Here is a 15898-nt window from a genome sequence, read left to right on the forward strand (position 1 = left end):
TTTAAATATAATATTTATTAACATAATATATATATATATATATATTTATTTATTTATTTATAACTATTATATCTTTTATCCAATAGCTATTATTATCCTATCCCTATATAATTCTAATCCTAAATCTTATCCAGCCTCTTTCAACATCCTCCTCCATCATCGTTAGCCGTGACGTCAGCCTCCTCATCTTCCTCTTCTGTTGCCTCCTTGTCCTCCACTTTCACCTCCTGGCCTCCTCGTCCTATATTGGTGTGCCACCGCCTCGTTGTCTCCTCATCTTCCTCTTCTGCTGCCTCCTTGTCCTCCTCCACTTTCACCTCCTCATCTGGCCTCGTCGTCTCCTCCTCTTTCACCTTCTCATCCAGCCTCATTGTCATCCATCGACAAGCTGCTGTCGCCATCTTTTCCTCTCTATTAGCCCCATCCTCCTCCTTTGGCAAGCCATTGCCTTGTCGTCTCCTCTGCCTCATCTTTCTCTAATCAAGCTCGGGCTCGGCTACTCGAGCCGAGCCTAGCTAAGCCTAAATATCTTTAGAGGGCTCGAATTAATGAGCTTAGGCTCGGCTTGTCTACACCCCTACCCTATACCCAATTATCTCTTGTCTTCCTCATGAATGCGTCTTGCTGCGGTCTATCGAGTGGCTAAGCTATCAAAGTCATGGGCTTAAGTTGGTAGTTCGGGATATGGCTAAGCTATCAAAGTCATGGGCTTAAGTTGGTAGTTCGGGATAAGGACGACAAGTCCCAAAACGAGGGTGGTTTGGCTATTCGGGCATGCGGAGAGTTTGTTCGTCTCTTGTTGCTAAGAAGGTAAATAACCCTTGGACCAATTTATAATATCTAAGTATGAGGAGCTGCACCTCTAATGCTCTACGTGTCCTAAGCAGTGTGCTTGGAGCTAGCGTTAAATTTGGGATTCTCTGACTGCTACCTTGATTGGTTTCCTGAAACTACTTTGGAATGTTAGATCCAGTAACTTATGGTTTCATCCCTGGATTTCCAGGGTTCCTTCGATATATTATTTGGTGTCAAAACTTGGAATAGTGAAAAGAAATAGAGAAAAAGTTAAGCCCAATCGAATGGCCCACCTCCTCTTGTCTTTACCTTTATCTACTACCTCTGCCCTTCTCCTAACCTCTTGAAAAAAAAGCCAATGTGCAAAGCTTCTTCCTATGCAGATGTGAGAAGCTGAAAAAATAATAATATAAACAATCCTATCTTAATTTCTAAATGCATGCAATCACCAATAATGCTACATATTTCCCTCCATATATCCTACATCCATCCTGCAATACTTGTAGCTATAGTAAAGAGGAATTAAACCTAGAGCATAGATTTCATGAGATCTATGGTTTATTATTAGGGTGCAACTTTTTTGTCAGTAAGTGTTGTTCAAGCTCTATTTGTGGGTATGGTTACCAATTCAAACTTGAAATACACTAAAGAACGAGCTGGAAATGACTAGCTTGTGTTTAGCCTATAATGATTAGCCTACAAGGTCATAATGCATCAAGAAAAGAAAAGAAAAGAATAATATTTCACTTCAGCAATCACAATCTATACTGGAGATTGAAAGTGATTGTTTCCCTACACTACTATGTAAACAATGCAAGCAGAATCTCTATTGGCCTTTCAATTAGATTTTACAACCTCATCAATTAGCCCAAAAGTCCCTTCTCATCTGTCAGCATTTTAGAAAACTCATTATATGACTTGCCAGAGTTCACAACCAAATCAGTGAGAAGGCTAAGCACATCATCTCAAACACAAGTTCTGGAAAGCTTCAGCAAATAATTGACACTTGTAGTTTGCAAACAAAGGAAGGCACTTAAATTTAAGAACAAAGTAGGAAGATACATTTAACTGATACAGTCTATTCAGATGAACAGAACACACTAAGGGAAAAAAAAGGACACAATTAGGTATATAACTGTAGGCTCCCTCAAAAAAGGATCTCCTCTGAACATCTGAAACAAAGGCTCTGTTACTAGTCCCTCGTAGTCTAAAAATAGCACCAATTTTTTCTCACAATGATGGCTTTTGGGAGTAGTGATGGTTTGAAAGGAAACAAAGAGGTAGGTTTGGAAACTCAAACCCTTTATTGGAAGAAAAGGGCAACATAGTAGGGGGAGAAAGTAAAAGGGTTCTGAAAAGGTTTGCCAAACTCCCCAACAATACAGGCCCTAAAAAAGAAGCTACAATTTCTTTTCACAGGTCTAATCTCTCTAAAATAACATAGTTGACTATTAACTCAACCATGCAAAAAAGAGGTAGAGAGAATAGAGAGAAGAGAGGAAAATAGTAGTAGGAAAGAAGGATAAAAAACAAAAACAAAAAATTCCATGCAGCAAAAGCAAGTGAAAATGGGTGTTCTGGAAGTGTGGGGACAAACTAACAGGCCTTGTTTAGAAAGAGGAGGAGATCAAAAAAGAGAAAAAGGGAACTGCTATTGGCAACCATTAGCCCTAAAAAGACTAAGGGGAATAAAAGGAGAGTGCTAGCTTTCTCACATGAACTGCTTGAAAGCTATGCTGAGCTTCTTGACAAGATCCTTCACAGTCAGAGTGAATTCCTCTTCAACCTGAACATAACAGAACAAGAATTAATCATCAATGCAAGAAGTACTGCATCATATATGCACTGGGAAATTGAAGGCTAACTCGCCTGAGCCATTACGGTTATGTCGAATGAAGAATTCGCAAACGGCACTACGTTTGTGTTGATGATGGTAAGATGGAGCTTCTCAATCTCAGACAGTGCCTTCACTAATACACCTTTGTGATTCTCACAGTGGATCTTAATTAGCACACTTTTCTCAGACATTCTGGCCTCAATCTCTGGAAGTGATTCCCCTTGTCGGCGTTCGTCGAAGTTCTCGTCGCAGGAGGAGCTGCCATCGTCTGCAGAAAGTTGCGATCTTCTGACGAGAACCGCAGACTCGACGGTCCTCTTCGCCGCCTGATCCTCGAGAGCCTTCACCTTCTCTTGCAGTTGTTTCAGGTACTTGATGGCATCACCAAGAACAGAGGCCTTGTCCATCTGACAAATAAGAATTATTTGGTTGTGAAATAGAATTCAAGCCATCAAAGAAAGACAAATCAATTAGCAGCATACCTTCTTTAGACCAGGAACAATTGCCGACAGTGCTATGAATCTCTGGCTGAGCTTTTCTCTTCTCTTCCTCTCTGCTATGATATGGTCCTGGTTCTGAAAAGCCGGCCGGGTTGTGGAATTACCGGCCTTCTTAACCCCCTGGGACGCCATGGCGTTGTAGCTTCTCTTCGTGCCATGAGGAATTGAGAACTCCAACTCTTCCTTCATCTTCACTGCAGTCCCAAGGAAGTTGCCATACTGCTGCTGCTTTGGCGACTCTGGATTGCCAAATGAGAGGATGCTAGGCGACGAGGCGTCGGGGGCGAGGCTCGAGTTCTGATCAGTGATGATAGAATCCCAGCTGGTTGTCTTGAGGCTCTTTCTGGGCCTCTGGACGACGCGGTTAACGTCGGCGGTGGATGCGGCGTTCGATGCCGGCGGCGGAAGGTATGAGGAAATGGATTGGTGGTGCAAGTCTTGCCCAAGTGCAGCAGCGATTTGTTGTGCAGTGACTTCATCTAAACAGTCATCTCCCCATGGATGAAATAAACTAGATTCATCCATCCCCTGTTAGTATTATTATCAGATAGATGATCATCATAAACTTTAGTCGTCGACTCATTTGAATTAATGTAAGAACAAGAAGTGCAACAAATCTTACGAACTTACCAGATCAGAGAACCAGCCCCCCGCCGCCGCCGCCGCCGCCGCCGCTGCTTCCATATGTATTAAACTTATTCTTCCTCTTTCAGATGAACAAAAAAACCCTGAATGATGTAGAGAACATGAAAATAGGAGTCAACCAAGATTAGAGAATATAGCTTATGGTTAACAAACTTGATGTGAGAGAAGATGCAAGTGGCAAAGACCCACAATCATATGATTGTTTTAAGAGTGAGAGGAGAAGAAAACTAACCAAGTGGGATATAGAAAGTAGCGTCTCTCTCTCTCTCTCTCTCTCTCTCTCTCTCTCTCTCTCTCTCTTCTTTTTCTTTTCTTCAAAGAAGGAGAAGTGATAGCTTTTTATTACTTCCAAATTGGTAGGAGGAGGCTTCTTCTTCTTGTAAAGGCCAAGGAAACCACCTGTCTTCCTTCAGTTGGACAATCGTTCCAATAAGAAGTCATATTAACTGTGATGACTTACATGCTGACCTCAAACAAGCCAATGAAGCACAATAAAGAAAAGTGCAAGCCAGTGTGAGTGCTAATAATTTCCCTTATGGTGGGCTATCTAGCTATCAATTTGCACAAAGTTGGTGCATTTTATTTTTATTTTCTACTATAGAGATTAATTTTTCCCAGCAAATTAAAGCAGATCTCTTATCAAATTGGATACTGTGAATTGGCCTCAACACTCAAGAGAAGTATTTATGACAGCAAAACAATGAATCCATTTGAATACTTGAGAGAAACTTTAGGATCTCTTCCCCCTTTGAGTGAAGATCTAATTAATGCAGAACTTATTTTATCTACCCACTACACAAAATCTTATGTCATATTATTTATACAACAGATAAGTCTTACGAGATTAAACCTCAAAACCTCCTATTTTATGTTATAATAACTCACTGCCTTCTTTAAAGGCTCCAATTAATATTAATGGTGACAAAATATCTACAAAACTGTATCTGAAAGTATGCAGATCCAGCTACCTGCAAGCTTTCAATAAAATAAGAGTAGCCAGAGATCCATTATTGAGACCTCAATCCCTGACTCTACTAGTCGTTGGCTTTTATTTATGGCACATGGCAAATAATCAAGAGGATGGGACCCAGAAGAATTGAAAAAGAAAAGGAGAAACAAATCTCAAGCCAGCAATATTTGAGGGGAAAAGTGATACAAAGTTCTAAGCTTTCTGCAGTCCCAATCTACCTTGTGTGGCACTAAATGTTTAACTGTCACCAGGTACAAAGAACAAACAAGAGAGACAACAAACAAAAGAAGTCTGAGATGGAGTAAGGTAGTGTAATTTATAAACCACTAAGGCTATCTTTCTTTATCACCATAACTTGTTTAGAGAATCTGGTAGCTTTTATTTATTTACAGATGCTTATAATCCTTATCCTCAAAATTGAATCAACCAAGAAAGCATCTTTTTAGGTAGGAAAACTGGAAAAGCATTGGAGGAAGGACTATTATTTAAATATGAGTGAGTATTTGTATGATAATTAGCATAGAAAAGAAGACTCTTGAACTTAGATTGTCAGGTAACAGACTAATAATAAATACATACCACACTTTTATGATTATTTAAACTCCTTTTATTATCTACAGATTTCTAAGATGGTAAATAAGGAATTCAAATATAAAGGACTGTCGACAAAGTGATGTATAACTGGATTCAGTTAGTCCTAGAAAGTAAAACTAGAAATGGGTAAACCTACAGAATAGAAAATTATGTAGACGTAAAAATAAGACTTGGAAAGTGTCAATAGATAAGATAATGCCCCATTAACATCAATTGAAACTTACAACTATCAGCTTTGAAGCAATGTGGACTTATCTCCCTTGCAACCATTGACCATGTGATGAGTTGACCCAATTCAACATTCCTTAATCCATATTCCGGCTACCAATAAATCCTCTTGGGTTCACATCGACTCACTAAAAAAAAAATCTACTGCTACAGATTTTTTAGAGGATTAATTCTGGATGAAATTCTTGGGTTCACACATAGAAAACATTTGACGGCATGCACTACTTTTGCCAACAAAATGTTTTGTTTCACACTCCTTTTTTTCCATTATTTGTAATTTGACCTTTAATTGTTTTGCCTATATAGATAGACTCTCATCTTTTTTCTTCTTCATCTAGTTATTATATAAAAACACATTGAGTTGTATTTAACATAAAATGAATATTATTAGATAAAGAAATATAACGACGGTTAGGTTATCCCAGTCTCACGGTGATGGTGATGATAAGATAAATTTAGATAATAATTCAATAAAGGAGAAGAGAAGTAAAAAGTTTACTCTCGATTTATTTTATTTAATGAGAGAAAAAAAAGAGAATATAATAATTTTATAATTATATCTTCATCTAATATTTAATTATTAAAAGAAACTAGCATGAGCTATAATATATATAGTATTACTCGTTAAAATAAATAAAGTAACATAGACAAGCAATAATATCTGCACTAGAATATTCAGCATAAACTATAATATCTAATATTTAACAATTCTCTTTTTGTTAAACAGAATCCTAAGAGATCAAGTAAATAGTGTAATAAAGTAAGGGTATATTTTGAATGTTAAAATATAAAAAAGAATATGTTTTCTTTATCTTCTTTTCTTCTCATCGTGAGGAGCGTTTGAACTAAATCAATTTTGTTCTTGGAGAATAAGTCTCTCTGGTTGAGGCATTTGAACACTATAGAGGACTGTTTAAACACCCCATTCAAATGCCTACAAATCAGTTGCATTTATAGAGACCTTATTTTGGTCGTTTAAACACCTCATGACGGAATGAATTGTATTAGGGTTATTTCGCTTGTTTTGGTTGTTAGGCTAGTCTCTAAATATTGGTAGGCAGCCTCATTAAAGCTATTGAAGATTTTTGTATTAGGCTAGTCTCTAAATATTGCATTTTTCCGATCTTCTTCTCCCTCTCCTACCTACACCAGCACTAGGAGGATTCGACGTGCCAACCATGGCAATTCATTTTGTACACCGGTGATGCCAAGCTTTGAGAAATGGATCCTTAGGAGAACGTGGAAGAACCGATGCCTAGATGTCCTCCTAGAGTTGCTGGAGGAGATTTTAGGGGGCAAAGACCATTACCTCAATATGAAGAGCACCAAACCAGAGTACAACCTGAAATGGTACACTTGCATTTTTTAAAATTCAATGGAGGTGATCCACTCATTAGATCTACCTCGCCAAGCAGTTTTTTCAATACCAACGCACCCCAAAGGATTAAAAAGTACTATCGACCTCTTTTCATCTTGATGAGTCCGCAATTAGGTGGTACCAAGTAGCCAACGAGCTTGACCATTCTAAACATGGATGATTTTGTGAGAGCCCTCTACACATAATTCGGTCTTTTCGGAGTATGAACACTTTCAAGCGGCCCTTACCAAGCTGACCCAAAGGATTACGGTGAGGGTCTATCAAGAAGAGTTTGAGCATATTAATAATCAAGTCCGGTGGTGGTTGAATTCTGTGCTCAAAAGCACCACCTATATTAGCGGGCTTCAACATGATATTCAAGCCGAAGTGAAGGGGCCAAACCAACAACTCTTTTAGAGGCCTTCTCCACCTCCCAAATGATGGAGGAGAAATTCTGAGAGTTGAGGATGACATCTAAGGCTCACTAGATCGCAGTGGAGCCTAGATTCCAACTAAGGCCACTGGTGGTTATTGGCGGCACATTGAGAGCGCAGCACATGATCAGGTCTTGGATCCCACTAAAGCCAGCTACTGTACCTACATAAACTAGGGCCTTCTGACCCTTAAATGCTTACAATAGCAACCCTAACAAGTGGCTCACAACTGCCCAGGTGGAAGAAAAGCAAGCAAAAGGCACAAGGGCACCGATGATGAATGCTATGTACCCGAGCACAAATGCGCAAGGGCATCGATGACTATCATGTTCTTAGAAGAAGCTGAGGAGGAGCTTGAAGGAGAACTAATATAAGGTTAAGAAGAAGAGGAGGAAGAGTTCCAAGGACAACATAAGGAAGAAGCAGAGATTCATGTTGAGATTTTGTTGCACGCCTATTCGCGTTAAGGACGTTGCCAATGGAAGGAATCGTGAAGTAAAATGCGGTTCGAATTCTTATCGATTCAGGAAGCACTCACAACTTTCTAGATGAGAGGATAGTGAAGAAGCTAGGGCTAACCTCTAGCTCTATACCTACCTTCGATGTTGCTATCGGAGACAAAACGATGCTACAAGCTGGAGAAGTGCACTGCAGTGTAGGGCTGAAAACTAGGGGCATGTCTTTTATGTGGTTCTCCGTCCATTGGTACTCAAGGGAGTTGACATTGTGCTCGGCATACAATGGCTCTAAAGCCTAGGACAAATCACCTTCGACTTCACTGACATGTACTTGATCTTTCAGAGGAACGAGCGAGTAGTGCAGGTAGATGGCCTTCGACCCGGGTCCGGTGAAGAGCTCTATAAGATTTAAATGGTCTATTTGGGCCTAAGTGTCGAGGAATCTTGATGCAATTGGTTCAGACTAAATTGGTGCTCGAGGAAAGCGAGACTATACCCACTGGTTTGAAATTGATCTTGCAAGAGTACATCGATAATTTTACCGAGCCACATGGACTGCTGCTAGCAAGGGACCATGATCACTGGATCAAAATAACTCTGGGAACAACACTCAACAAATGTGCAGCCTTATTGGTACCCATATGTGCAAAAGGAGGTGATTACCAAGAATAAGGCTGTAGTGCCTATTCTTCTCTGGTGTTGCTTGTAAGAAAGAAGGACGGAACATGGCACTTCTATGTAGATTATTGAGCTTTTAATGCTATCACTGTGAAGGACTAGTACCCCATCTCAGTCAAAGAAGAGCTGCTAGATGAGCTAATGGGATCAACCTTCTTCAGTAAGCTCGACTTAAGGTCCAGGTATCATCAGGTTCAAGTTCGTCTAGCCAATGTCTATAAAACGGTGTTCAAAACTCATGATGATCACTATGAATTTATGGTGATGTCATTTGATCTTACTAACGCTCTAGCCACCTACCAAAGACCGATGAACGACATCTTCCGACCATATCTTTGTCAATTAGTCTTGGTCGTCTAGCCGCACATGGGTACATGGGTTGAACACTTGGAGCATCTACAAGTTGTCTTGGACACCCTAAGACACCATGGACTCAAGTTGAAGGAGTCCAAGTGCCTAGTAGGGACAATCTAGGGTGGAGTACCTTGATCACATCATCTCAGAAGCCGGAGTGGAGGCCAATGTAGCCAAAATTGCCAACATGATGTAGTGGGCAATCCCAAAGAGTCAACGTGAGCTAGGCGTGTTCCTTGGCCTCACTAGCTATTACTATTGGTTCATCAAAGGATATGGAAAGATAGTTGCCCCTCTCATAGGAGAATTTCAATGGAGTGTGAAAGTAACTAAGGCCTTTGAAGAACTCAAATTAGCCATGAGAACTGCATCAATTCTTGCTCTACTGGACTTCACCAAAATATTCGTCATATAACGTGACACATCTAGAGTTAGAATTGGGGCTGTGCTCATGCAAAAATGTAGGCCTATCACTCACATGAGCAAGGCCTTGAAGGGGAGATTTTTAGCTCTCTCCACATACGAGAGGGAGATGATAGCCATCCTCCATGCAATGATGCAATGGCAACCGTATTTAATTAGATAGTGATTCATTATTTGAAGCAATCAACGAAGTTTACTATATTTTATGAGCCAGAGGATTCACACACCAATTCAAGAAAGATAGATAACTAAATTCCTTGGGTATGATTATGAGTTGGTTTATAAGAAGGGATGCAAGAATGGTGCAGCCAATGCCTTATTGCGACAATTGGATCAACCTAAGCTGGCTTCATTTTTGGTCCCTTTTTTCTTCTTTTCGTCAGAGTTAGAGAGTGACCTATTTAGAAGACCTAGAGATTGTGGAATTTATGGCCAAGTCAGAGAAGGAATCAATAAACTATCCTAAACTAGAGTTAAAGGATGGACTAGTATTTTATCGAGGTTGGATGCGAGTTCCAGCTAAATCTGAATTGCAGGACTTCTTGATCCGCCACTTTTATGACACACCAATGGTGGGACATGAAGGAGTATTCCAAACTACAAGCAGCTCAGACAGAATTGCATTTGCGCGGGGTTGAAGAAAGAGGTGCAAGCCTACATCCAGAATTGCGTGGTGTGCTAACATGCCAAAGCCGACTAGACCAAGACGATTGGATTGCTGCAACTTTTACCCATACCAAACCAAATTTGGGAGGATGTAGTGATAGATTTCATAGGACTCTGTTTGATCAAAGGTTATTCGGTTATCATGATGGTGGTAGACCATTTAACCAAATATGAATACTTTTTAGCTTTGGCGCACCCATATTCTACAAAAAGATGGTTGAAGTTTATGTGAAGTGCGTGGCCAAACTACACGGGACACTAAGGTTAATAGTTTTAGATCAAGACCCCAACTTTAAGTCAATTTTGGCAATAATTCTTCAACCTCCAAGGTACAACCTTCAAAATAAGCTCGGCTTATCACCCACAAATGGATGGTCAAACAGAGGTGCTTAATCAGTGTCTTGAGCAATACCTCTATTGTTTTGTAGGAGATCGACCTAAGTAATGACTGAGCTTCCTCCCTCAGGCAGAGTGGTTGTACAATACGACTAATCACACATCCATTATCATAAGTCCATTTGAAGTTATGTATGGACATGCACCAACAATTCTTAAGAGCTATGATGAAATAGGAATCACGGATCACATCGAAGTGGATGTGGTGCTAGCAGATTGAGATGCCCTACTAATACGACTCAAACTTCACCTAGCCTCAACCTAGAATCAGATGAAAAAGCAAGTTTATGACCGAAAACACCAAGAATGAAACTTTGAAATTGGCAATTGGCTCTAAGTTCGGCTCCAACCATATAGGCATATTTTGGTATGCATAATTTAATTGCGAACCAAAAATTGCAAACTGCTACTTCACTCCATATCAAGTCCTAGAGAGAATCAAACCAATACCATACCAGCTAAACGTGCCTGAGAAGTTAAAGATTCACTCAGTATTCCACGTCTCAAGATTGAGAGCTAGGATCAGATCGACTGAGCCGCTGGCTACAAGTTTATCTAAACCGGAACCAGACCAAACATCACCCAATCAACAACAATCTTGGCTAAAAGGCAAATTCGACAAAATGACACTTGGGTGGCAGAAGTCTTAGTGGAGTGGTATGGCAAAACTTCAGATGAAGTATCTTGGGAGCTCAAAGTGAATTTTAAAGAATATATTTTTGATTTTTCACTTTGAGGACAAAGTAAGCAAAAGCATGGTGGAGTGATATAGTCTGGCTGATAGGGTCACCTCATAGGGGACATTGTGATAGGGATTGGACCTGACCAACCCGCTTAGAACTAAATTATTTTTATTTTTAAATAATAAAGCTCTTTGGCTGAGGCGTTCAAATGCCTACAAATTGTTTGCATTTACAAAGGCCTTATTTTGTTAGGGTTATATTTTTTACTTACTTTGATTGTTAGGCCAGCCTCTAAACATGTGGAAGACAATCTCATTAAAGCTATTGAAGATTATTGCCTTTTTCCTATCTTCTTCTCCCTCTAGCCTCCTTCCATACCCTCTCTCTCTCTTATCCTCCTTATCTCTTAATCTTTCGATCTAGGCTGCCGTTCTCTTCAAGGACGTCGTCCTCCCTTCCTCCTTATTTGCCGCACCTCCCTATACCTATATGGCCAGCCCTTCCTCCATCATCTTCCTTTCTCATTTTTCTAAATTCACCAATACCACCCTCATCACCACCATCGATCAATCCGTTGTAACCATCCATCCACCACCTAATCCATTTTAGCCGGTGACAACACTTCCTTTTTCTCTTTAAAAAGTTCAATCCAAATAAGGAAAAAATATTTTCTCTTCTCTCATCTTCATCCTCTCTATCCAAACACGGTGAAATAGACTAATTGAATAAAATTTTTCCAAAAGGAAAAGTAAAAAAATATGATTTGTTTACAAGATTCTTTTACAACCGCTTAAGCTTTTAGGTGCAACAATAATATTGAAGCTATACTATTAAAATCATAGATTACACAAGTAACAAGTATTTTTTTTTAATCATCACACTAAGCCTCCCCTTGCAATCTCTCATAGATCTCATTAATATTACTCCTGATTATTCTTAGAAGTACTTCTTAGTGATTACATAGTTAGAGAATTTTACAAAAAAAAAAAACACCCTATAATTTTTACTTTTATCATTTAAAGATATTCTGAGTTAAATTTAATCGAACAGCTATTGACAAAATAGGGAATGTTTTATTATTTTAAAAATAAAAATAAAATTAAAGTACCTAAAATTACCTCTCAATAAAACTAAGATTGGCAAGTTTTACCATCCCAATTGTTCTCATAAAGAATACTCCTAAATTCCATATTTTTCTTACAAGTAGTCCATCTTAATGGGAGAAGACCTAATTAGAGGTGCATTTTAAAACCATTCAATCTCCAATCCGGTAGATATCACGTCACTCTAGACGTGGCTTGACGTGTCGATTTGGAACTCTAAACGAAGCATTTGGTATATGAAGCTCAGATCCCAGAAAGATGGGACTTTGCTAATATAAAAGTTGCAGATGAGAGTTGGAATAATTTGGACCAAGCTGTTAATTATAAGATAATAACAAGTTGGAGCATAATATCTTTTAAGGACAGCAAAGTTTATTTGGAGGTTTAAGTTAGCCATGAGGGATTAAGTTATTAAGGCTAATTAGTAGATGATGATGACAGATCATTTAAGAGATTGGGACAGCTAATTTGGTTATTAGAAAGCTAATAGGAGAGTTAAGTTCCAACTAGACTGTGATTAATTAATTAATTAATGGTTTTGGTGTAGGTTGGTGTGGGCTATGTCAACATACATTATTAATTGTGCACAAAGGATCGAGTAAAAAATAACAAAAAGGTAAGCAAAAAATGCAATGACTATGTGCTCAATGATTTAACCTATTTTAACCGAAACCGATCTATCTAGTTGGTCACAGGTTGAAGAGAGCTCTACTAAAGATAGCACACCAGTTCACACCTCGCTTCCTGCTAACTTAGGTTTAATATCATGTTGAAACACTCTTAACCTGTCACGTGCCCTTCACGTGAGGTTACTATGTGAGGCTCACATGTAGGCTGAAAGAGCTAGTAACATACACATCGTCATCAAATAAGACCAAAATAATGGAAACAATAGTAAGCGGTTACAATAAGTCTATCAATGGTATAAAAGCAGCTACAGCCCCCAAATATGAGAGTATATATTAAAAGTAAGCTATAACCAGGGGAGAACATGCCTGTTTATAATGCTACTACAAACTAAATAATACAAGAGTTCTAATGGCCTACTAAGTAAATTGCTACGAGAAGCTTCTGTTGTGACTATAGTCAATTTACATCATGCATCAAATATAAATAAGCCCAATCGTCAGCGAGCGATATTACTATCTCTATCATAAAGAATCGCATAGCATAATACAGTTTATTACATTTACATTGAACATGATAAGTACATTAATAGCGAAAGAAAATATAAAGCCAAATAATCTCAAACACATCACCATGTTATTAATATATTCATACTAAAAATCAATATAACAAATAGAAAATGGATAATGTACTCATCCTCAATCGTCTCAATGTACAACATAAAAAACAAGCATCGATTTATATTAGCTAGCATAATTTGACTTCCATGCATACTGACTTGCACTATATTCACCAGTCTTGTTATTAGGCTTATCAACCTACACTCATACTACAATCAACACTAGGCCCTTCGGCTGACACTCATACTACACTCGACACAGGCCCTCTGATTGACATCCGTACTTACAAATGATTACTTATTGATTTAATCATAATGAAAATGATCTATAATTTTTAATCATAATGATCTCCATTTATAGTTATTTGCCTATATTATATTTTCGCGGTAGGCTATTATTCCTTAGATTAGGTTAGCTTAAAATATTTAGTCTATAATAAGCTTAACCGGGCGGCTAGATTAGAGGTCATGCATAATATAGGGTTTAATGATAAGGGGATTGAATGAATAAGAGTTTGCATAGAATCATTTTTTGCTTTCTTGAGAATGGGCAAGATTCTTCCAAGATGAAGGGATCATGTGGTTTCATCACGAGGACCTAATTTATTCTATGAGACGAATTATGGTCGTATGGATGATTTTTGTATTTCTAAAAATGTCAAAATTTATCATAACATGTTTGTTGCCGATATTTTAATTATAACTAAGACAAGTACTATTAACTGTGATACCTATCATTGTTGGGGTTTTGTGCAACTCATCCTTATACTCTCTACACGGTTAGATTGTAATCCTTAAAAAGGCCATCCTCAAAGCAAAATTGCATGATTTGCCATTCACCATTATCGAATCAAACCTCAAGTGTCGATTCACGCTCTACCTATCCACTCCTTAAATCACTCTTTTTGAAAGGCTAACCACCCTGCCAATTAGTCAATTGCTAAGTCTCAAGCTTTTTTCTTCTTTCTAAGTTGAACTTACCCCTCCGTGTGTTTTAGATTTATTGATCAGAGATATTTCACATATCTATACTTTTTATTCTCACTTTCCGAGGTAATACGCTTTACCTAACTTTTATTTGAAAAAAAATGCCACCCTCTTTCTAGATCTCACCGTAATTGCCACTAATTTGTTCTTAAAATATTCTCTAACTCCTACCGAGTAGATTCACGTCATTCTCGACGTGGGTTTCACATGTCAGTTTGAAAAAAGAAAAAAGAAAATGAAAGAAATCAACGCTAAGAAAGCTGTGATTCCGGAAAGATTGGAGACCAGGATTATAATAACTTCGGTTGAGTGTTGGAATATTATGGACCAAGCTATTGGTCATAGACATTCATAATATAATCCATTTAAATAGAGCATTAGTGCAATTAAAGGAGTAAGTGATGATGATAGACCAATCCTTCTGTTGAGATCTGGCCAGAGAGATGAGTTATCCTCTATCTTGACTATTATTAATTATTCGTTATGATAGAGATTACCGCATACTAAGTCAATAAGATTCTTTCTTAAGCGTAGAATTAATATAATTGCTAGGTCACGAATGAGGGCTTCGACGATCTCATGAACTTCTTAGTCACGGAAAAAAAAAAAATACCTACCAACTCTCCTAGAACTCGTATCAAAATTGCTTGCCATATTATTCTATACAATCTTCCTCTTGTTTTATTCCATCTAAAGAAAAGCTATCTTTTGGTAGTAGTAATATCTTCGTAGTCATTATCTGTTAGCAGTAATTAGTTTCTATTATCACCATTCCGAACTGTACGGTTTAAGACTAAAGGAATGGTGAGGCTTTCTTCCAAGTGTTAATAAGATTCCAATTGTGCAGTAATTGATTGTGACCTCAGAAGAGTACATTTGGAATCTTGTGGCGAATCCAAAAGTGATGCATTCTAACATTGGGTTTGATACACGTATCGTTTATCGATGATCTTCGCATCTTTTTCTTATTGCTTATTCTCGGGCGAACAAAAATATCTTAGAATTTCTTTTCACTCTCCAGTTTGCTCAAAATTAATTATCTCTAGAGAGTGAAAGGGATGTAATGATTCATATAATGTTTGTTTATTTTGGGCCACTTAGTTGTGGGATTAAAGAAAAGAAAGGTGAGATAGAGGGATGATATCCTCTCCCCATTTATCTCTAAGATTGTATTGGGATATGGAACTGGGACCAAATAACAGAGCACCACATGGAGTTCATATTAACCATTGACTCCTATTTGAAATGGAAAAAAGAAGTGTTAATACGAGTAGGTAGCCGTATAGAGCCAATCTTTGTTTAAGCTTAGATTGAGATTAGTTTCTGACCTAACTTAAAATATTAGATTCAATTCAAGCTTATTTTGAACTCAAGCCCAGATCGAGCCTATTTCAAGCTGCTTGATGAGCATATTCAATCCTAATTCAAGCTTGCATCAATCTTGACTTAAATGAAGATTGAATCAAACACAATCAAGTTTAAACTTGTTTATAATTTATAACATATAGTAGTTATAAATGTAAATCGAGCCTTACTGAGCCAAC

The 15898-nt window shown here is 38.2% G+C and overlaps 1 protein-coding gene across 1 annotated transcript; it reads right to left on the reverse strand.

Moving 5' to 3' along the window:
- Positions 1–1625: 1625 nt before the first annotated feature.
- On the reverse strand, positions 1626–4196 carry LOC140774966 (transcription factor bHLH18-like). The gene is made up of 5 exons (XM_073118169.1): positions 4010–4196; positions 3763–3860; positions 3115–3660; positions 2665–3039; positions 1626–2581 (listed from the first exon to the last, which is right to left on the reverse strand). Exons 2-5 carry the CDS (start codon positions 3814–3816, stop codon positions 2507–2509), a joined length of 1050 nt encoding a protein of 349 aa, XP_072974270.1. The 5' UTR covers positions 3817–3860; positions 4010–4196; the 3' UTR covers positions 1626–2506.
- Positions 4197–15898: the final 11702 nt, after the last annotated feature.

The sequence above is a fragment of the Typha angustifolia genome, chromosome 13 (assembly GCF_048772165.1).
Source record: "Typha angustifolia cultivar Huaian chromosome 13, ASM4877216v1, whole genome shotgun sequence".
In the NCBI taxonomy this organism is placed as follows: Eukaryota; Viridiplantae; Streptophyta; class Magnoliopsida; order Poales; family Typhaceae; genus Typha; species Typha angustifolia.